The sequence below is a fragment of the Arvicanthis niloticus genome, chromosome 21 (genome assembly GCF_011762505.2).
Source record: "Arvicanthis niloticus isolate mArvNil1 chromosome 21, mArvNil1.pat.X, whole genome shotgun sequence".
Classification (NCBI taxonomy): domain Eukaryota; kingdom Metazoa; phylum Chordata; class Mammalia; order Rodentia; family Muridae; genus Arvicanthis; species Arvicanthis niloticus.
In genome coordinates this window covers 10,015,786-10,038,465 of record NC_047678.1, presented here as the reverse complement: position 1 = coordinate 10,038,465, position 22,680 = coordinate 10,015,786, and the positions used below count along the sequence as shown (strand labels likewise).

The 22,680-nt window shown below is 38.1% G+C and overlaps 1 protein-coding gene across 5 annotated transcripts in view; it reads left to right on the top strand.

Annotated features, from left to right (window-relative positions):
* Positions 1-331: 331 nt before the first annotated feature.
* Positions 332-22,680, top strand: part of Syncrip (synaptotagmin binding cytoplasmic RNA interacting protein) — a 27,221-nt gene continuing 4,872 nt past the window's right edge. For 4 of the 5 annotated variants that reach the window (XM_034483790.2, XM_076917706.1, XM_076917705.1 and 1 more), the window contains exons 1-10: positions 361-527; positions 1,817-1,976; positions 2,686-2,804; positions 2,915-3,022; positions 5,138-5,251; positions 5,351-5,527; positions 15,863-15,998; positions 17,848-18,053; positions 18,591-18,740; positions 19,189-19,310. In XM_034483790.2, the coding sequence (XP_034339681.1) occupies positions 1,829-1,976; positions 2,686-2,804; positions 2,915-3,022; positions 5,138-5,251; positions 5,351-5,527; positions 15,863-15,998; positions 17,848-18,053; positions 18,591-18,740; positions 19,189-19,310 (1,280 nt within the window). In that variant the 5' untranslated portion in view covers positions 361-527; positions 1,817-1,828. Of the gene's footprint in view, positions 528-1,816; positions 1,977-2,685; positions 2,805-2,914; positions 3,023-5,137; positions 5,252-5,350; positions 5,528-15,862; positions 15,999-17,847; positions 18,054-18,590; positions 18,741-19,188; positions 19,311-22,680 lie in introns of all 5 variants that reach the window. The other variant, XM_034483789.2, reaches the window with a different exon arrangement.

The window sequence follows — 22,680 nt, the reverse complement described above, 5'->3', positions numbered from 1 at the left end:
TCCTGAGGCGTCGGCTGCGTCGTCACGTCAGCGCGGGAGAGAGAAAGAGCGACTCGGCAGGGACTGGGGACGGGCCGAGAGAGCTAGCGAGGGAGGGCGTGAGCCAGAGAGCCAGCGAGGGGAAGGGCGGCCACTCGTGTCTGAGCGGCCGCGGACGGGAGTAGGGAAGCTGGGGGAGGAGGCGCAGGGAAGGAAGGACGAAGGCCGAGAGGACAGGGCGGCTAGCGGCCGGCGGAGGTGGCGAGGGGAGAAGGAGGAGCTGTAGGAGGGCAGGGGCTGAGGGAGTGAGTGAGAGAAGCGGACGCGCCAGGGAGGGGAGGGAAGGGGGGTCACGCGGGGGCGCGCGCGCGCACTGGGAGCGCGCTCGGAGGCGAGTGGAACTGGATCGGGTTTGCTGCCAGCGGCGTGAGCTTCGGCCGCCATTTTACAACAGTTCCACTCGCGCCGGACACAGGGAGCAGCGAGCACGCGTTCCCCGCCACCCGACCCGGTCGGACAGGATTCCTCGGCCCCAGCCCCGCGGGGAGGTAACGACCGCCGGCACCCGGGTCTGGGAGGGGAGCTCGGTGACATTGTGGAGGGTGCTTGGGGGAGGGCAGCGCGGGGAGAAACCGGCTTTTCTGGAAAATGGATTCCAAGGGGGAGAAGAGCACGTTGGCCGGGGCTGCCAGAGAGTAGGCCGCGGCCGCGCCGCCACTTCCTCCTCTCCATGTGCTGCCGCGGCTGGGCTTTGTCTGCGGCGCTCCGGGAGGAGGCGCCTCGGCAGCCCCGTGGCCCGCGCGGACCGCGAGCAGCGGCGGACTTGGTGCTGTCGTGGCCGGCGGCGCGGGAGTGGGCGGAGAGGCGCGGGTGCCGTCCCGCGACCGGCCGGCGGGCTTGGGCGGTGCTCGGCTCCCGCGGGCGTGTGCTTGGCGGCGGAACGCCCTCCCGGCGCGGGCTGTCGGCCTCGGCGCCGCAGCCACTGCACCGAGGGGTGCGGGAGGCTGGGGGTCGCGGGCGCCCGAGAGCGCCCGGGGCGGAGAGCCATGTGTCACGGCGGAGACGGCGGCGCTGGGGGGCGGGGAGAGCCCGTGGCCTGGCGCCGCCGCGGCCTCGGTGTTGAGGGGCGAGATTGTGCGGCTGCACGGTTCGGGGGGCTCAGACCGCGGCTGCGGGTTGCTGTTGGGAGGCGATGATGTCCGTCTTGGCCCGGTACTCGGTGGGTTTCCGTTGAAGGAAGTTGTAGGACATTTGAAGGCGCAGAGCACGTGTTTCTAATGGGCTCCTGGCGGCCGCAGTGGCGAGGCTGCCGCTCCGGGTGCGGAGTCGGGGGCGGGCTTTGGGGTGTGGGGGTGAAGGGTGGAGGAATTGGGTGGTGGGAAGGTGGCTTGTGTGAGCGCTTTGTTCTTCGCTGGCTGTTGTTACTGATCTATAAGCGGCAGGCGGGAAAAGCGCACTTTCTGGTTTACCTTGGAGAGAGACAAGCCCAGCATTGCTTGCTTCATACACCTTATTCTCCGTTTTGGAACTGCTGCATGTGGCAGGCTGGGCCGGTCGCTGTGCTGATTGGGCTTCATTTGTAATAAGGTTTTTCTCAGTGAGTGTTAGCAGGTGAAGTCAGGGGTGGTGCTCAGGAAGAATATAGTGAATTGGTCCTTCTGTACCCCGGGCTCCAAAATCTGGCTTGTCAGGCGATAGTGACTTTAAGGTTTCTTTCAAGGGAGGCTCAGGCTGTCTGGTTGTAGTTAAGTGGTAGGGAAAGTAAAGATTGGGACTGTCATTGTCCTCTATTCTGTTTGAAGATCCTAGTTTAATTTTGCTTATTGCGTTTGAACAGATCTCTGGAAACATGGCTACAGAACATGTTAATGGAAATGGTACTGAAGAGCCCATGGATACTACTTCAGCAGTTATCCATTCAGAAAATTTTCAGACATTGCTTGATGCTGGTTTACCACAGAAAGTTGCTGAAAAACTAGATGAAATTTACGTTGCAGGTAAGAACTAACACTTGCAAAATTACATTATGAAATTTTTCTATTGGATTTCTGGCTTTGAGCTAAAATAGCAACTTTTTGTGGTTTCCAATAAACGTGGGAACTGGAGCTTTGCCTTGTTCTGATAGTTGGTTTAATTTAGGTTTGAGCTAGAGGTTAAAGTGTAGAGGGAGGGGATGAAATTGGGGAATAGACCTCCCTAGGGGAAGGCTGTCTGGCCTGATGGATAAGTATATGATCGTAGCAACAGCTGCTAAATGTTGAGAGCAGCCCATGTGACTTTTTGAGGTATTTTTATAGCAGGATTCTTGTTTAATAACTTGGTAACTGTAGGCTAGTTCTCTTGTCTTTCTTGGTTTGGTGGTTCCTTTTTCTAGTGGTACTTGACTTTGAGGAGAGGTTCAGTTGTTATGCTTTGTGTTTTGTTGGTTGACTTTAGGATTTGTAGGTTTATATATTTACTGTAGAAATATTGCAGTGTTCAGGACTACTTGGACACAAAACAGGATGTAAAATATGTTGAGTCCTTTATGTGTGGTTGAGAGGACTATGGCTAAAGTATGTTTTCAATATGTAGATAAGGGGAGGCTAAGGAGGGTAGAACGAATCATTGTCATATGTGAACCTGTATTGGCCAATACAGGACTCACTAAAGAAAGAAATTAGAAAATTTAAAAGATGATAACTCATTAAATTTTTTCTTCTCCAGGGCTAGTTGCACATAGTGATTTAGATGAAAGAGCTATCGAAGCTTTAAAAGAGTTCAATGAAGACGGCGCATTGGCAGTGCTTCAACAGTTTAAAGACAGTGATCTCTCTCATGTTCAGGTAATGTTAATGTCAGTGTAGAAAGAAAAAGAATATTTTTGATGTGTTCATTTAAATTTACTAGACATAGACATAATAATGTTAAATATGAATGGAAAATTTCTTTACAGAACAAAAGTGCCTTTTTATGTGGAGTCATGAAGACTTACAGGCAGAGAGAGAAACAAGGGACCAAAGTAGCAGACTCTAGTAAAGGACCAGATGAGGCAAAGATTAAGGTATGTCCCTAAAACCTTTTGTAGTTTTAAGTCGTCAGTTTGCTAAATATTCCTGAAGAGTGGCCTGGGTATATATATTTCTAAGGTTTATTGTCTTCTAATGACTAGAATTTGAAAAGTACTATGTCCAGATTTGTTTTTGATTTTTCAAAAACCATTGAATTTTGTTTTGCCACTACTGCTCCAACCTGTGCTGTCATTTCCAAATTGTAAGAAAAATTTAAAGAGATTCATGGTTAAGTCTAAATGTTTATTTACAGATTACTGATAAACAAAACTGAGAGCAAATTAGCTGACTACCTTTTTCTTTTTGGAGGCTAGGGTCCCAATGAGTTTAGAATTTTAGTATTGTTTCTTTTATCAGGTTATTAAGAAAAGTTATTTCTAAAACCAACTTTGGTAAGCAAGGACAATTGGTTGGGAGTGAAAGTTTATTTTGTTGCAGGTTGATTGGTGATTGGTTTTAAGGGCATATAGAAAATTAAATGGCCTCATTTAGGTAGTGTTCTTGTTGAATTAAGTGTAGGTCAAAGAGGGTGGTTTATGTTTTTAGTTGGTATTCTTTAGTAACACTACTTCTTGAGGCAAGAGCTATGTTTTAAGTTGCTAAGAAGGGCATAAATGTGTGGTATTTTACCTGTATTGGAAAAGGAAGCCTAGATCATGTGGACAAGATTGGAGTATGAAGTTATATGTCAACAGATTTCACACACAATTGTGAATGAATTGAGTTTAGTTTCCCAACAAAAATGGGGTTTATAATCTCTATTGCAATTATGCCAACTCGATTGGGGAATTAAGAATTTTTGAAAAGAGGTGGGGTTAGATTTGGACTTAGGGCCTCAATGTTCTTAACCACTGAGCCATTTATCCAGCCCTTTATAGTGTTAATACCTTTAAGGAGTAAAAATGAATGTAATGAAAAAGCTATTTAGATCATACAGATTTTTGTGAAACTGTTTAAAAAAATTTTCCTGTGGTGAGGATAGGTTAAATAAAGCAAACACCCTATATTTAGTCCCTCCCATAATTTCATATATAATGCTGTTTGAGTAAAAAAAAAAATTTGGGGAATTGAGGTTACTCAATTCTCCAATCACTTAATATTTGGATAAGTTTTGTCATATGGTCTTTTTATTTTGAATTGTCAGCTAGTTGATAGAATAGTTTTGTTGCTTAGAGACCTTTCATGGTTGATAGAATAGCAAACTGGACTTTTGGGCTTACATGTTACATGGTTAAACAGGTTACATACATTTTTTTGTCACTTACCTGTAATGAAGAAAAACCCCTAACTGAGTAAAATGAGTTATATTAGTTTTAACAGGTTGAGGGAGATAAATCTAAAAGTTATATGGCTGTAGTTTCTTAATGCTTTTCAAAATCATTTTGACTTATTTTTTTTTTCTGAATGAGGCATGCTATTTGTGGCACATAACACTTCAACAGCAAATAATAGAAAAGCTTTTCACATAGCCTCCAATTTTATAGACATGATTTAAGGAGTATAGTGTTAATCTTTGGAAGTGACAGTGCCTATAAATGGCATTGTGTGTCTTGGGGTGAGGTCTAAGAGTTGATTGGGTAAGAAATCCAGAATTGGGTTAGTAATCAAATTATGCATTTTTAATGATGTGTGCATGCCCCCCTCCCGTGGTGTGCATGTGCGTGCATGCGTGTGCGTGCTTACGTGCAAGCAAACTATTATTTTGAGACAGGGTTTCTCTATGTAGTCCTGGCTGTCCTGGAACTCTCTGTAGACCAGGCTGTCCTCAAACTCAGAAATCCACCTGCTTCTGCCTCCCAAGTGCTGGGATTAAAGGCGTGTGCCATGCCTGCTTTTAATGAGGTTTTTCTTAGAGTGGATATATATCTTGGAGGTTCCTGATGGATTGATTTTAATTTTTATTGCTTAGTACTTAATCAGCCAATAAAATGATTCACCAGATTCTGAAATTTTGATAGGTATACATAAAAGGGAGAATTCTAAAACAGATCTTATACATTTGTATGGAGGAATGTTGCTAAGATAATTGGAAATATTTGCATGGGGTTGGCTTAATTGCTACGTGTATTTTAGGAATGAAGCATTAATAATATTTTGAACTTTTCAAGGCACTTTTGGAAAGAACAGGCTACACACTTGATGTGACTACAGGTCAGAGGAAGTATGGAGGACCACCTCCAGATACCGTGTATTCAGGTCAGCAGCCTTCTGTTGGCACTGAGGTAAAGAAACTTAAACTTGTACCATTTGTAGTAAAAAAATACAGCTGTCCAGTTTTCTAAAGAATTCTTTATGATTGTGAATTCATATTTAATTTTCAGATATTTGTGGGGAAGATCCCCAGAGATCTGTTTGAGGATGAGCTGGTTCCATTATTTGAGAAAGCTGGACCTATATGGGATCTTCGTTTAATGATGGATCCGCTTACTGGTCTCAACAGAGGTTATGCGTTTGTCACTTTTTGTACAAAAGAAGCAGCACAAGAGGCTGTTAAACTGGTAAGTTTTTTTCCCCTTTTGCTTTTTATTTATGCTTAATGTCAGGTTTTACTTATGTGTCTTATCTGGAGGTTTTTGAGGTACCTTTTATTTTCCTATGTATATAACAGGGGTATTTGATAAGATTCAGAATCTATAAGATGGTGGTACAGAATTTCTTATTGATGCATCTGGCTTTGGATAGTTCTGTGTAAATGTAAAGGAATGTGAAAATGATGTGGCTTCCAAAGATTTTCCTACACTTGGACCACATTTTTCCTTTATCAGAAATTCACAAAAACACCCATATACATAAAATAAACAAGACAGCTAGCTTGCTGCTCTCCCCAAGGCCCCAGATTCAACTCACAGGCAACTCAAAACCATCTGTAACTCTAGTTCTTGGGGATTTAATGCCCTCTTCTGGTGGCACCAGGCAGGCACGCATGTGGTGTACAAATATGTGGACCAAACACCCGTATACTTAAAAAGACAGTACAATTAAAAAAATTTTTCATAGAAAATAATAGAATGATACATTTCTAGGTAGCAACATAAAAGATTTTGTTGTGAGTGGGAATGTTTGATTTAAAAACAACCAGATGTTTGGTGAGAACCTAATTCTTATTTTCTATTTAAAAATGTTCAAAATTCTGGTTTATATAACAAATCAATTTTTTTTCTTTTAATTCTGTGAATCAAAAAGATTGAGTAAGGTGTAGTGTCTCACAACTGAATTTCTGTACTGAGGCATGAGGATTGTCATTGAGGCCAGCCTGGTATGGTGGTGAGAAACCCAATAGGAATACACATGAGTAAACAAACACACCACAATACCAACAACAGTAATTAAAGAAATAGAAACTTTTAACTTGAGTGCATGCAAGGGAGTATACACCAGAGGTATTGCAGGGAGGAAAGGGAAGGGGGGAGTGATGTAATTAAGAATTATAAAAAATAGTTTAAGGTCCAGGGTTTAGTTAAAACTTAAGAAATGTATTATATTTTTGTTATGTAGCTCTAGTCTACTTGTACTTGTTATAGGCCAGGGTGGCCTCACAGTCCCAGAGATCTTCCTGCCTCTTCCTCCACAGACCTGGCTATATCATTTCTGTGGATAACTCACTATGACAGATATTTGTTAAATTTGGCTTATCTGTTTTATGGAACCTAAACAAATTGAAAATCTTCAGATTGATTTCTCCTGAAAATTCTTAAAGAAGATAAAACAGGATATTTGAATTAGAAGCCCTCCAGTTTTCTGAGGTTTTTGTTTTTTGTTTTTGGATACTGGGTCTTACTATGTAGCTGTCTGCCCTGGAACTCACAGAGATCCACCTGCCTCTGCCTCTGTAGTGCTGTGATTAAAGGCATACACCACTATGCTTTTATTTATTCTTGTTTTTGAAATTTGGTATTTTTTACAGTAATTTTTTAGTTTTAACAATACCTGTATACAGATATAATCATAGTTAACCCACACCCCTTTTCCTTTTCTGTTTCATACCCTTCGTTCTCACTCCCTTCTCACCTAGTGTAAGCATGAACAGGGGGTTATTTTCTGGACAATTTAGTGATTACACCACTGAAGAAAATGACTTCCCCCTTCCCTATAGCTATTAACTTTCAAATGTTCCTCAGGGAAGAGTGGGACCTCCTGAGTTTTCCCTTATCCTTGATGGCATGTCAAAAGGCTCTGTCCTGTACACGTAGCCTTAGCTTTTAATGTATCTATGATTGCAAAGGATATGTCATTTCCAGAAGTCCATGCTTTTCATAGCAGTTCTCTCAATTTCCAACTCTGACAGTCTTCTCCCAATTCTGTACTGCTTCCCCCAAGCTTTGGAGAGGGGATACTATGTCCAATTTAGAACCAAGAAACCAATAGTTACTTATTCTCAGCAGTTTGACCAGTTAGGAGTTCTCTGTATTAAGTGTCATCCTCTGCTATAAGAAGTGTTTCTGTGCCTAAGGTTGAGAGAAGCATTAGTTTATTGGTATAAACATACATGTTTAGTTTATTGGTATAAACATACATGTTTAGGAGACCTGGAGAGAGAAATCAGAATAAAGAACACATATGTTCTTGTGGAGGATCCCAATTTAGTTCCCAGTACCCCCATCTGGGAAACTCAAAATCTCCTGCAACACCAGCTCTAGGGGATACAGCACCATCTTCTGGCCTCTTTAGATGCCTACACTCAACATAGTCCAAAAAAAAAATTTTTTTTTTTTTTTTTAAAGAAACCCATAGGCATTTAGAAGACACTTTACTTAGCAAAACATAAGCAGATGGCCAACATCTTTGGGTCTGCCTATGACTTCCCCAGCCATATATAGTTGATCAGGTTTTATTTTCCTGTATTTTCCAATTGGGTATGGGTAGCCTCATACCCAATTAGAAAGTGGTTGGTTATGCCACAACTGCTTGCTGCACAGTTTTATGGCCTAATTAATGATGTAGCATACCTAACCTAATATCCTGAAATACTCTAAAGTTGAGAATTTTTCAAAGGGATCTTTTGTAGCCCAAGGATAACCCTAAACTTGCTGTATATTCCTGATCTTCTGACTTCACCTCTCAAGAGCACCATGACTGGTTCAAAATCAAAAACTTGTACACCCTATCTTTCTGATTTTTTTAAATAGACCTCAAGGAGAAAAATAAGTATATTTTTGAGTTCTCTATAACTGAATGTGTAGGATTAACATTAAGAAAGTCTGTCTCTTGAAACAAAATTCAGGTATTTAGATATCTTTTTTTTTAATCATAGCTTTCCTTATATCCTTTTTTTTTTTTTTTTTTTAAATCATAGTTTTCCTCCTTAAAAGAATGCTTCTCTTTCAAGGGGAATATGATATAACTCTGCAGGGAGCCATTCATTGGTAGCCTGGCAACCTTTGAGCTGTCAGAAGTTTACTTTCATCAGTTGAGGTTCATGAAATGAAAGACTGTAGAAAGAAATACTTGTAGTTATTCCTAGGGCTAGGATAACGACTTAGTGACCCAGTGTTGCTATACCAGATCTCCAGCACCCATGTAAAAGGCAGGCTTGGTGATAAACTTGTGTAACTCAAGCCCTGGGGGATGGGAACGGAGATTTCTTGAGCTCATTTGCCAGCTATTTCTAGTCTGTGAGCTCCATACAAGTTCACTGAGAAATCTAGTCCCAAAACAAAAAACAAAAAAACAACAACAAAAAAGATGAGAATTGATAAAGGAAGATTATCAACTAGCCTGCATGCCCACTGTATATATGTCAACACAACACATTAAAAAACTCATTTGCTTGGGGTATAAAAATAACACCACTTTTGCTAGGTGGCAATAAAGTAGCTTAAAAAGTTTTTTTTTTACATGTATGGGTGTTTTTCCTGCATGTAAATCTGTACCACTTGTGTGCCTGGTGCCGGTGGAGGCCAGAAGAGGGTGTCGGATCCCCTGGAACTGGAGTTAACAGAGGATTGAGAGCTGCCAGGTGGGTGCTGGGAGTTGAACTTTGGGTCATCTAGAAGAGAAGTTGGTGCTCATAACCACTGAGCCATTTCTCTATCCCCTAAACAAACAAACAAACAAACAAACAATAGCAACTAAAAACCCCCAAACCTTTAAAAGTTGGAGTAGTAACAAATGAAGACAAAAAACCATCTTATTGAAGAAAAGCTAATAGAAAATTTTAGTGATTGATACCAGACTCAATTTCTTGGGTAAAACAGTGTTTTGCTTGCATGTATGTATGTATGTATGTATGTATGTATGTATGTATGTTGTATGTGTGGTGTCAGAGGAGGTTGCAAGAGGGCGTCTGGACCTGTGAAACTGAGTAACAACAGGTAGCTATGAACCACCATGTAGGGACTTAACCTGGTTCATCTGCAAAAGTAGCAGTGCTTTTAACTAACATAACAGGTCAGCTTTCCATTTCTGTAGGCTGAGATGTTTTAGTTTAGAAAAACTCCATGGTTTAACAAGTTCAATACAAAATTGTATTATTGTAGTTTGCTTATGTATAGTTTTAATATGTATCATGTATTAACTATTAACAGTATGCATTTTAACCCTAATGTAGAAATTTAACATAGATGACCATGTAGCCTTCATGGTCTATAAACTCTCATTCTTGAACTTTGCACGTTTTCTAGGATTCAGGTTCTTAAGTGGGGCATAATGTTTTAACTTCTGGATAGGGTTGTAATTTAGTGCTTTTTTTTTTGTTTGTTTGTTTTTTTGTTTTTTTCCAGACAGGGTTTCTCTGTATAGCCCTGGCTGTCCTGGAACTCACTCTGTAGACCAGGCTGGCCTCGAACTCAGAAATCCGCTTGCCTCTGCCTCCCAAGTGCTGGGATTAAAGGCGGGCGCCACCACCGCCCGGCAATTTAGTGCTTTTTAAAAGATATTTTTGGTGCCATTTAAATTTACTGGAATCGCTTGGATATATTATCTTTATATATATACATACATATAAGTGTGTGTGTGTGTACACTTGGTATATATGTATACATGCATGCATACACACACACACACACACACACACATATATATGTATATATCTTGCATGTATGTGTGCCATGTGGGAGGCTGGTGTGGTGGAGGCAAGAAGTAGGTACTGGATCCCCAAGAACTGGACAGTGAGCTACCCTGTGTAACCTGGGTATTGATTGAACCTGAGTCCACCATCATTCATCCCATTTAAAAACTTACAATATTTATGGGTATTTTGCCTGCATGTATTTCTGTATAACACATGCAGTGCCCTTGGAATTAAGATTAGCTACCATGTGGGTGCTGGGAATTGAATCCTGGACCTCTGAAGAGCAGCTGATGCTCTTAATTGATGAGCCATATCCCTATCCCCTTAAGGGATTCATTGTTGTGGATAGGATTTGGATTTACTTTTAAGATGAAAATAACTAGATTTTAGAGGTAATGAAATGTTTGAAATATAAAAATAAAAATTCAAATTGCCTTAGATATTTTCTGATTAGTGGAAATGAGCATTTTCTAAGTTTCTCAATAGAACATACTTTAGAAACATACAATAGAACATACTCTAGAAATTGTCCTGATTTGGGTCGTATCTTAAGGTTCTGTTTGAGGTGCAACTCTGATCATGGTGAATTTTATGTAACTGGAATGTCAGTCTGGTTATATACAAACATGGAGAAAATGCCTCTTTTGCATTATTCATAAATAAAATTGGGACACTTTTATCTTCTATATTATATCTTGAGAAATATTTGTAGTGGTTTGTCTTCCTAAGATGAAAACTATTTTAAGCTAAGTGAACTATGTGTGGTGGCCATTAATCATCGTGCTTTGGAGGAGAGGCATGCAGATCTCAATAGTAAAGTCCTGTCTCAAAACAAAAGTTCAAATTACTGTACATAAATTTGCATTTTTTGTGGATTATCTATAAAACTGGGTTACTTTTTATTAGTGAAAGAAAAGTCATGAGGCTAAAACAACTTAGGTTTCTTTTGAAAATATTTTTCAGTTGGGCATGCATGGTGGCACACACCTTAATCCAGCACTTGGTAGGCAAGAACAGGTGAATCTTTTGAGTTTGAGGACAGCCTGGTTAGTCTGGTCTACAGAATTAAGTTCCAGGACAGCCAGGGCTACACAGAGATACACTATTTTGAAAGCCTACATGTATTTAGAAGTGTGAGTGAGTGAGAGAGTATGTATATACATACACATATAGATACGTTTGCATATATATGTTTGAAAAAGTAATACAATATATGTTGATTATATTCACATTCTTCATTCAGATCTATTCCTACCTCTGTATTTCTTTCCCCAAATTTCTGTTTTGTTCTTTAAGTAGTAGGTATTAAGTAGTTTTGGCTGGCCTTGAACTGTCTGCCTCTGCCCCTTGAGTATTTGAAATTAAAGGCAAGTGTCATCATGCCCAGTTTTTAAAATTTTTTATTTTTCTTTAATAAAAAGTTCCTTGAGTCCAGTTTGTGTTGTCCATATACTTCTGGGTGTGAAGTATATGGGCCATATACTGGATTGTGGTCAGCCTACCAAGGGCCATATCCTTAAAGGAAGCTTGAGTTCCTTTACCCCAGAAGCCATTAAATACCCATATATGCTCATTTAGGAATGGGAGCTAGTGAGCCTTTTGCTTCTCCATGCTAGCTTGATCTTGGGCATTCATCAGTTGTTTTTGACTTTCTGCCTTTCGTTGATAGAGGTCTCAGTTGTGACTGAGATCTCAGTTGACACTTTGTAGAGTTTTGAGTTTTTGTCTTAACCACCATCCATTGCACAAAGAAACTTACCTGTTCTGAGAGCTGCACTAATACTTGAGTATAGAGAAATATATTTAGGGTGCAGTTTATCTGAATGTCTAAAGAAGCTGAATGAGTAATCTGTGAGTTACTAGCTTAGCTTTACTGTGATACTAGGTTTCTTTATCTGGCTGACTACCATAAACCAGACACAACAATTTAAGTATATAGTACATAAAGTTACCTTACCTGGTAGTCTAGTTGTCTGAATTACACAGTTAGATAGTATAGAAGATCTCAAATAGTATCTTTATTTCTAGAATCAAAGTCTTTTTTTTTTTTTTTTTTTTTTTTTAATGGGTGGGTATGTATGTAGCACATGGAATGACATTTGCATTCATAGAGGATTTGTGTATCACAGTGTAGTCCTATCCTGTAAAATAGAGTGATGAAATATTTTACCAGCAATTTGGAAAGTAGTTAAAAAATTACTACATTATTTTGAGTATATACTTTTCATTATTAAATTTCAGCACATATAACACAGTACTTTTATTTTCACTGCCTTCCATTTTCCTCCCTTGCTGGTCTACTTCTTTCCTGAAAATAGTTCCCTTTCTGCCTTTATGTCACATGTGTTTATGAGTCGTATAGTCTATATGTGAGAGCAAATATTAACATGACAGTTTATACTACAGATAAATTGTTGACTTACATGGACAGGAGAGGTTATCTACAACTGAAGTGCAAGCAAATGGGGAGAAAGATAAAGTAGAAGGGTAAAAGGATAGTTCACTTGGGTTAGGGTTGGTGGATGAGGCTTAAAAGATAGAGTAGTACAATGACAGAAACATGGCTAATTGCAACAGTATTTTGTGGAAATAAGTACAAGATAAGGCTATGTAACAAGTGATAGAAGGTGGTTGCATATAAAACTTCAAAGGTCTTGCAAATTATTAAAGTTTTGAGCCTTGGGGTGGGTAACATGACATGAATAGTTAAGTAATGGAAATTGTTTGAATGAAAAGAGCAAGGCCAAAGAAGGGATTACAACAATAGAAAAGAGGTCAAAGGTTTTGAAGAAAAAGATTGTAGTTTGGATGAGAAAATGATAATCTGAAATATTTTGTACCCTAGGAAAAGATAGTTCTTAGGGTATAGAAAAATCCTTGTATAACTAATATAAGTAATGTGTTGTGGCTGTCAAGTAAGGTAAGCCTTAAATTTAGCTAAGGTAGCAAACAGACTAGTAAAAATGTAGTGTCTGTGGCTGGATTAATCAGTAGTCTCAATCTCAGTCTGTATTTACCAGTATTATATTGTAGGTGACACTTTGAAGTGATACTTGAGAGTGCTGACTTCTTGGAGGAAGGTAGTTTTGCTGGCCATAATTAGGAAAGAATGATTAGTTAAAGAACAATGTAAGTCCTGAGCATATGAATAATTGTCACTTGAGTAAGGAAACATATTTCACTGTAGAATTTTTAAGGAGATTGTTTTTGTCTCAACATAGAAAAGTTTCTAATTGAATGTTTTAAAATAAATAGGCTTGTATGTGATGGATTTGCTGAGGAGAGTAACTACTTTTGAATCAATTCAAATTAGACATTGTTAAATTTGTGTTTGTGTGTGTGAGTGAGAGACTATGTGCAGGTGGTCATTGAGAGTTTTGTCTTATGTGTGAGAGAGTGCACAGGTGCTCTGTAGACAGATTGTGTGGTGCCTGTCTACTTGCCTACAAGCATAGCTTGCAGGTGCTCATGTGTTACCGTGCTTACAGAGGTGCTGGTAAAAGCACAACCTTAGGTGTTGGTCAGTCCTCTTCAACCTTATTGAGATTAGGGTATCTTTGTTGTTTGCCAGACTAGCTGGCCAAGTGATTTTCCAGGGATTGTTCTGTGTCTGCCTCCTATGTATGTATATATGCTGCTATTACAGTGCTACTGAGTTGACTTTACATGGGTTCTGGATATGGGAACTCTGGGCCTTATGTTGGGGTGGCAAGCACTTTACCCTCCTTAGGTATCTCCCCACACTGATTAGTGGTCAGAATTTTATTCTAGGTCATCTCACTGGTAGTTGCTGGATTTTTTAAAACTTTGTTGAGAATCCATTTTGCTAAAGATGAATATTTTACTTATCTTTCATATCAAGCTGTACCGATAAACCCTAGCTGCCTAAAAGTGTCAATGTCTCAAGTTAGAGCTTGTCATTTTAACTTAGAACTCATTGTATTCTTCCTGTTGACTCAGGGTTGCTTGCTGCAATTGAGGCATGTATTCTTTCAGCTCTCTGTCCTTGTCTCCTCCCCTCTTCTTTGTAGTCTGTATAACCCATACTGGTCTCCTGCCTCAGCCTTCCAAGTGCTAGAATTACAGATGTGTATCATCACTGCCCTCAGCTTTTAGTTCAGTCAAATATGGGTGAAAAGTAAATTTTATTTAATAAATCACTTATTGGTCACAGAATTTTGTCATTCTTTAAATCTTTTATTTTTTATCCTATGTTGATGCAGGCATAATGTGATAGTTTAGAAGGAAGAACATTTTTTGGGGGGTGGTTAAGTACTAGACATTCATTACTTAGAAGTAGCATTATAATGTTGGAAGTATTTGCTACTTTACAGATAGGTAGTGTGCCTTAAAGGTTGTGGGGTTTTTTTTTTTTGTTTTTGTTTTTTTTAAATTGTATTTATTTATTTATTTATTTATTTATTTATTTATTTATTTATTTTGTCTTTTTCTCTTAGATGCAGGTCTCTCTACATAGCTGTCCTGATGCTGACTCTAGATCAGGCTGTCCTCCCATTCCAACAGAGAGATCTATCTACTCTGCCTCTGGAGTGCTGGAGTGGCTATTACACCCAACCCTTAGAATTTCTAATTGCTTATTGCTTTGATGCAACTTTTATTTTGTCTTGCCTTACCTAGGTTTCTTCTAAGGATTTTGGTTGCTTTCAATAATAATTTGTTGGCTTAATCAAGAAGTTAGTCTTTTCTTTTTTCTCTCTTTGTTTTGCTTTTGATACAGGGTCTCATTACGTATTTCTGGCTGGTCTAGAGTTCACTGTGTAGACCTGGCTGACCTCTAACTCAGAGAGTTCACCTGCCTTGCCTCGGGATGCTGGGAGTAATAAAGGCATGTCATAACTTTGTTTTGGTCAGTTACAGATTAGATGACCAAATTAAAAGCAGTTAATACCACTAAGGCTGACTACTTGATGATAGATCATACTACTGGGAGGGAGTGGCATGCTCAAGTACGATACAGATTATTTTGGCTATTTGGAAAATAAGACATTTAGTCTACAATGTATAGTCCCCCTGCAATATTTGATTCCACCAGTTTTTTAGTCTATAAGGGCCTTTTGGTCTGAAGGGGAAGATTCAAAGAATGTAAGTGCTATATGAGGAAATAAAGTATATGACAAGATTTAGCCTTATTAAGTAGCTGATAAATTCAGGAGTGCTGTGTTAGAATAGTAGGATTTTTTTTTTTTTTTTGGGTTTTTCAAGACAGGGTTTTCCTGTGTAGCCCTGTTTGTCCTGGAACTCATTCTGTAGACCAGGTTGGCCTCGAACTCAGAAATCCACTTGCCTCTGCCACCCAAGTGCTGGGATTAAAGGCGTGCGCCACCACTGCCCGGCCATCTATGATATTCTTTATTCATTATATGCTGGAAGCAATATTCCTGCCTCTTGTCCCCTTCAGTTTGGTGGTTAAGGGAAAATCTTTGTATTTTTTCTAAAATAGGAATTATGGTAAAATACTTACTTTATTATTGGGTATTCTACAAAAAAATTTCATTGTGGCATTTCTATACATTTCTAAAATGTAATTTGATCATGTCTAAACCTGTTTCTTTTTACCCCACCTGTGTCTTTTTCTCTTCTGCATCCCTAATAATTCACCTTTTATGTGCTTCTATAAGGGAAAGGTAGACTTTTAAACTGGAAATACTTGAGTTGTTAAAGTTTTTCTTATGGGAGAAAAAAGGTTTCATTGGCATATGATTGAGAATCATATATTTTTATTATTAATATTAATATTAATTAAATATTAATTAATATTTTTAAATTGATACATTAAAAATGTGGTATACTTTTTCTCTTTCAGTATAATAATCATGAAATTCGTTCCGGGAAGCATATTGGTGTCTGCATCTCAGTTGCCAACAATAGGCTTTTTGTGGGCTCTATTCCTAAGAGTAAAACCAAGGAACAGATTCTTGAAGAATTTAGTAAAGTGACAGGTAAGTTGAATTTAATTGACAAAAGATACGATCTTTTAGTAATGAAGGAAACTTTTTTTTTCTGTGCCAGGTATTGTTCCAAACACTTAATTTTATTTGTTAACTAAGAATTTTTACCTAAGCTTTATTAGTTAAGTAACCTTGTTATTGAGAGACATGAACACTGGGTCAGAGAGATGGCTTGACAGTGAAGAGCACTGGTCATTCTTTCAGAGGACCAGCATTGAATTTCTAGGGCCCACTGTCTTTTTGGCCTTTGCAGGCACCAGGCACAAACATATATTTGAGTAAAACATCTATGTATATACACAAATTTAAAGAAAAAAAGATAAAGCAAGTACACATAGAGGTTTAGGGGAATAATGTCCTGGCATTTAAGCTGATTTAGGACCATGGGGTTTGGGTGTTCACCTAGCATTGACAAAGCCTTAGGTTTGATTCCCATCACAGTATAAAGCCAGATAATGGTGTTCCAGGCACACCTGTCAAGTACATGGAAAGAGGAGGCAAGATAGTTGGAAGTTCATGGTTGTATTCTGCTGCACAGTGAATTGAGGCCAGTTTGTGTTGGATGAGAGAGACCCCGTCTAAAATTTTAGACCAGACAAAACCAGATTTAGCAACATGGCTGGAATTTGAATCTATAATCTGTAAAATTGTTGCACATCTTTTGTATTTATTTCTGTTCCTTAGGTGTTGCTAATTAGATAGTAAGTAGGAATGAGTGCTATAATGAGTGCATATATACAGAGATATGTTAATAATATGGTATAATGTTTTTGAGTTGTTTGTCTACCTACAGTGTTCAGAATGCTATTCTGTTAAGTCTCACAGAAAAGTGATTGGTAGTAATGCCATTGATAGTTGAGAGCAGAAAAAGATGTCATTTAAATAAATTTTAGACCTGTCAAAATAGTGGAACCTTTATTCAAAAGCATAAAAACCAAGTACTGTGGATGTAGTTCATTGGTAATGTTTTTTTGTGTATGCTGAAGACCTGGGTTCTTGCACATGTGACCACTCCTTCTCAAATAGAAATTTTAGTGTAATGAATTAGTTTAACCATGTTTGACAACATTTGCTGACATTTTTCTAAATTATATGAAATTTATTTTTTCATTTTCCTCTGATACATTTAGTGGAATTAAAATGGTCCTTGGGGCTAGTTAAAAAACTTTGCTTTTGGGCACTGGAGAGATGGCTTAGCAGTTAAGAGCACTGACTGCTTTTCCAGAGGTCTTGACTTCAATTCCCAGCAACTACATGGTGGCTCACAACCATCTATAATAAGATCTGATGATGCCTTCTTCTGAAGACAGCTGCAATGTACTCAAATAAAGTAAATAAATCTTTAAAAACAAAAACTTGGCTCGGAATACTTGCACAGGTTTATTTGGAAAATTATTGGGGTCTTTTTTTTTTAAAAGAGTATGTTTTCATTATATAGTTCAGGTTAGTTTCAAACTCATAACTTGTCTTCTTTTTTTGGGGGTGGGGGGGAAGAGTTTCCAGACAGGGTTTCTCTGTATAGCCTTTGGCTGTCCTGGAACTCACTCAGTAGACCAGGCTGGCCTCGAACTCAGAAATCCACCTGCCTCTGCTTCCCAAGTACTGGGATTAAAGGCGTGCGCCACCACTGCCTGGCTTTGTCTTAACTTCCTAAGTGTTGAAATTATAGGCAGTGCATGTCTTTGATTCTTTTCAGAATTTAGATCTTTGTCAAAGTGTCGATTAGAAAATACGGTTATTTCTCATTTTTATTTAAATAGTATTTTGGTTAATTTAAACAAGGCTTTTGCTGTTGAATGTTTTTGCTAGTTACTTTTCTGCAATGTCTGCTTAATTTTAGAGGGTCTCACAGATGTCATTTTATACCACCAACCTGATGACAAGAAAAAAAATAGAGGCTTTTGCTTTCTTGAATATGAAGATCACAAAACAGCTGCCCAGGCAAGGCGTAGGCTAATGAGTGGTAAAGTCAAAGTCTGGGGAAATGTTGGAACTGTTGAATGGGCTGATCCTATTGAAGATCCTGACCCTGAAGTTATGGCAAAGGTAATGGTAGTTAAGTTAAAATATTTTTTATGGACTTAGTAGGAGGAGCATGGGAGAAAACATACCAAAAATTATATGCATTATTTTAAATGATTTTTTTTTTATGGTAAAAATGTAATTTACTAAGTGATTAGAGTTCTACACTAAGATATGTGTGTGAATGGAAAGTGAAAATAGAAATCTCTTCATTATATTTAGTTTTGTAAGAAACTGTTCTTCAGGGGCTGCATCATTTAAAGTTTTTGTTACTCTGTATAGTCCCACGGTTGTATTAAAGTGTTGTAATCTTAATATGTGTGTAGTTTTACTTTAGTCTTACTAATGATAACTGAACACTTTTCAAAGTATAATTTGTTAGTACCCATTTTAGGTCTTTTGATTTGATCAATAATCTCACTCCTTGGTATTTACCCAGAGTTCAAAACTTTTCTTCTAGTGGTTGTAATTCAAGTTAATTTATAGAATTGGGTAGATTCTTTTGGAAATTGAGCTCTGGTAATATTTAGGGAATTTGATTTTTTTTTTTTTTAATTTTAGGTAAAAGTGCTGTTTGTACGCAACCTGGCCAACACTGTAACAGAAGAAATTCTAGAAAAGTCGTTTAGTCAGTTTGGGAAACTGGAACGAGTGAAGAAGCTAAAAGATTATGCTTTCATTCATTTTGATGAGAGAGATGGTGCTGTGAAGGTAAATAAGTGATAAGAAATTCCATAGGCGCCTAAATTAGACTACTCTTCTTAGTATTAAAAGTCTGTATGCTTTATAAATTGGAGGCAAGGTTCAGGGTATGAAATCCATTAAAGCTGAGCATTGGTAGTGGTACATGCCTTTAATCTCAGGACTTGGAGGCAGAGGCAGGTGTATCTCTGTGAGTTCAAGGTCAGCCTCGTCTACAGAAACAGTGAGGCCTAAGATGGCCAAGGATACACAAAGAAACCTGATCTTGAAAAAAGTAAAAAATCCATTTAAGCAAGTCCTTATTGGTCTCGCCACATTTTTAAAGTGAAAATAGTGAAGAGGAAAATCTTTTATCTAATTGACTGAAGCCTTTAGAGTTAATGATAAATATTTTTAAAATTTTAAATTATAATTATTTTGAAAGGTCTTCTTTCACATGATTATTATCTTTTTAAAGGCTATGGAAGAAATGAATGGTAAAGACTTGGAGGGAGAAAATATTGAAATTGTTTTTGCTAAGCCACCAGATCAGAAAAGGAAAGAAAGAAAAGCTCAGAGGCAAGCAGCAAAGAATCAAATGTGAGTAATATTTTATAATTTAAAGAAAATTATATATGTGTAATTTTGGTATGTACTGAAACATGTTAAATCTATGAACTACCTACCTTGTAAAAACAGTTTTAAGCCAGAACTTTGGGTAATACATAGAAATACCACAGATCTAAATAAATGTTTGTAACCATATTTGTGACCATTCCAAAGCGCTGATACTCGAACAAAGGGAAGTAAATGTTCTCTTGAAAGTACCATGCATCTCAGTGCTCTATGACTTAATATTCTTTGGTTAAAGGATGTCAGGGACCTCTTCTTCAAGATATTACTCACAGATATTTGCCACCTAAGGGCTTACCTCCTAAGGGGTATTAAAGGTGTGTGCTACCATGCCTACTTGAGATTTCTTCTTGAAGAGTATAATATTAAATCTTTTATTAGATTAATATTAAATCTTTGTATCAAAGAGGGAGATACAGAGATTCATTCACAAATAGATCATCACTCAAATATTGCATATGATAATAGACATTTTGAATTGAGTATATAGATCATAATAAATATTAAAACAGAGATGGCTCAGGGGTTAAGGGTGTTTGCTGCACTTTTAGAGGGCCAGAGTTGAGTTCCTGTCATCCTTATCTGATATCTTATAATCTTTACAACTCTAGCTCATTCTGATGCTTATTTGGGTACTTGTATGTGTGGACATTGGTGCACACATACACAAAATTAAAAGAAAAAGTGTCTTAAAACTATGTGTGATGCATTGAATTGGTTGGAGACAATTTTATAGAGGGCCTACAATAAGGTATGTGTGTATCAAGTAAATAATGGAGGGGCCCACAAGATTGCCCAGTGGAGTGGATAAGGGAACTTGCTGTTGAACCTATTGACTAGAGTTCCATTGTCCTGAAACAATGGAAAATAGAAAGCTTGTTCTTTCTTAAAAAGCTGTCTTCATTCTTTCATATACACATTGGTACCTGTGTGTGTTCAAATATAACAAAAATCTTTTTTCTTAAAAAAAGGAAAGAAAAGTAGGAGATAGTGAAAAAGTAGATGTTGACCACCAAGTCTGGAGACTTGGTTCAGTCTCCAGAAGCTTTCATAGTAGAAGAACGTAAGAGTCAGCCTTTGGTTTTGGTGTGCACATTGGGGCATGCACCGCCATGATATACACACATACTTTTGCAAGAGTAAGGGAGTTTGCTGAGTCTAGGAGTTGAAGGTAACACTTTACAAACTACTAGGGAGAAAGGTAATTGTCATTTATTATAAAATCAGTAATTAATGGTATATCTAAGGGACAGCGTTTTGTGGGTTGCAAAAGAAAAGGAAGATTTTTCTATGTATCTCTCTTATTTCATAAAGAAGTGACCACAGTCTAGTTTACAGTTAAGTGTCCAGTTAGATGATGGTATGTTCTAGATATTAATCTCTTAAATGCTAACTAAGTTGGGATCAAACTGAACTTTTAAGCTAATATTAAAGTTCACAGTCTAGTTTACAGTTAAGTGTCCAGTTAGATGATGGTATGTTCTAGATATTAATCTCTTAAATGCTAACTAAGTTGGGATCAAACTGAATTTTTAAGCTAATATTAAAGTTTTCTGGTGATCCATTATTTGTTTAAGGGCTAAAGAAGTTAGTGGTGGTGGAATATAAAAGAAATGTTTTGAGCATTAATGCTCAGACCTTTAAATATTCTCTATCCAATGATGATTTCATATTTCTTTAGAAGACAATTAGAGATAGTTTATTAAAGGGCATCAGAATATAAGAAATTATTTTAGATTGGGATTAGAGAAGTTAATTTGTGACTTGATAAAAGCAGTAATGTCTGTAAATCCACATAACATCTCTGAGTTAGTCTGTTACTCTTGAGGCATAGAAGTTAACATTCCTAAGATCAGTCACAGTAATGAATGTAGAGATGGTATTGAAGTACAACAGTATTTCTGGCCACACAATTTCTATGCTTAACCACTTAGACTATGGCTGCTTTTTCTATTACTTGATGGGTTTGTATGTGTGTTTTCATTGTAAGACATTTAAGAACATCTCTTTGCCTTTTCTAGATAGTGGTAGTACCCAGTTATGTCCCTAGACATTACTGTATGTACCCATTGTTCGGAGTGGGAACAAAACCATTATCATTGGTGAGAATCATTGCATAGATTAGCATTTGACTTTTGATCCTTTGGTCAGAAAAGAAATAATTTAATAGTAATTATGCTAGAATAAAAATCTTACTCTATAAAGGCAAGTGATGTCGATGCACATCTTTAATTTCAGCACTCCAGATGCTACTCAGGTAGACCTCTCTGATTTCAAGGCTAGGCTGTTCTAGAGAGCAAGTTCCAGGACAGTCAGGACTGCAAACAAGAAACCGTCTAGAAAACCTATCGTACTAGAATAGTATTTTTTATGTGTCCATTGTTGGCCTAGGGAAAAGCTGTGCATTTATGAGTGGAGTGTAAAATGGGAAATTATTTTGAGAGTTGGTGAGATGAACTAACTAGCAAGAAAGGTGCTTATGGCCAAGTTTGACAGCTCAAGTTCCATCCTTGAAATCTACATGGTGAGAAACACAACCATGTCTTTTTTTTTTTTTTTTTTTTTTTTTTTTTTTTAAACTTCCATCATGTGAGTTGTGGCATGCTTGGTCCCTTCTTATCCAAAAATAAAGAAGTAAAATTACTTCACAAGAAAATTGTTTTATGTATTTTTTTTTTTGAATGATGGCACACAGATCAATAATATGTGTCTAGATTTTTGTCTTATTTTATTTTTCGAGACAGGCTTTCTCTGTGTAGCCCTGGCTGTCCTGGAACTTGCTCTGTAGACCAGGCTGGCCACGAACTCAGAGAATCAGTTTGCCTCTGCTCCGATGTTTTAGGATTTAAGATGTGTACCACCATTGCCCAGTGTGTTCCCTTGTTAGAACATGTTAGGTTGTCAAAGAGTTTCTATATGTGTGTGTTTTTAAAGGATTTTTACTTTTTTATGATATATCTTAGTATATGTGCACTGTATGCATACAAGGTCCCATGGAGGCCAGAAGAGGGTGTTGTATCCCCTGGAACTGGAGTTAGAGACAGTTGTGAATGCCATGTCTGTGCTGATGACAAGAAGCTCTCTGCAAGAGCTCTCTGCAAGAGCAGTAAATACCCTTAACCATCTCTCCAGTCCCAATATGTTACTTTGTTTGCTTTTTGTCACTATTTTGAAAAATTCATTGTTAAAAGAGGCTTTTTTTTTTCTCACAAAATATCTGCTTCTCTTGGATAAAATAGTGAGCAGTACTTGTGATTTTGATTTACCAGCCAACCTTAATTGGAAGGGCATCATACCATTTTGAATAGGATCTTTAATTAAACACTGAGTATTTTTT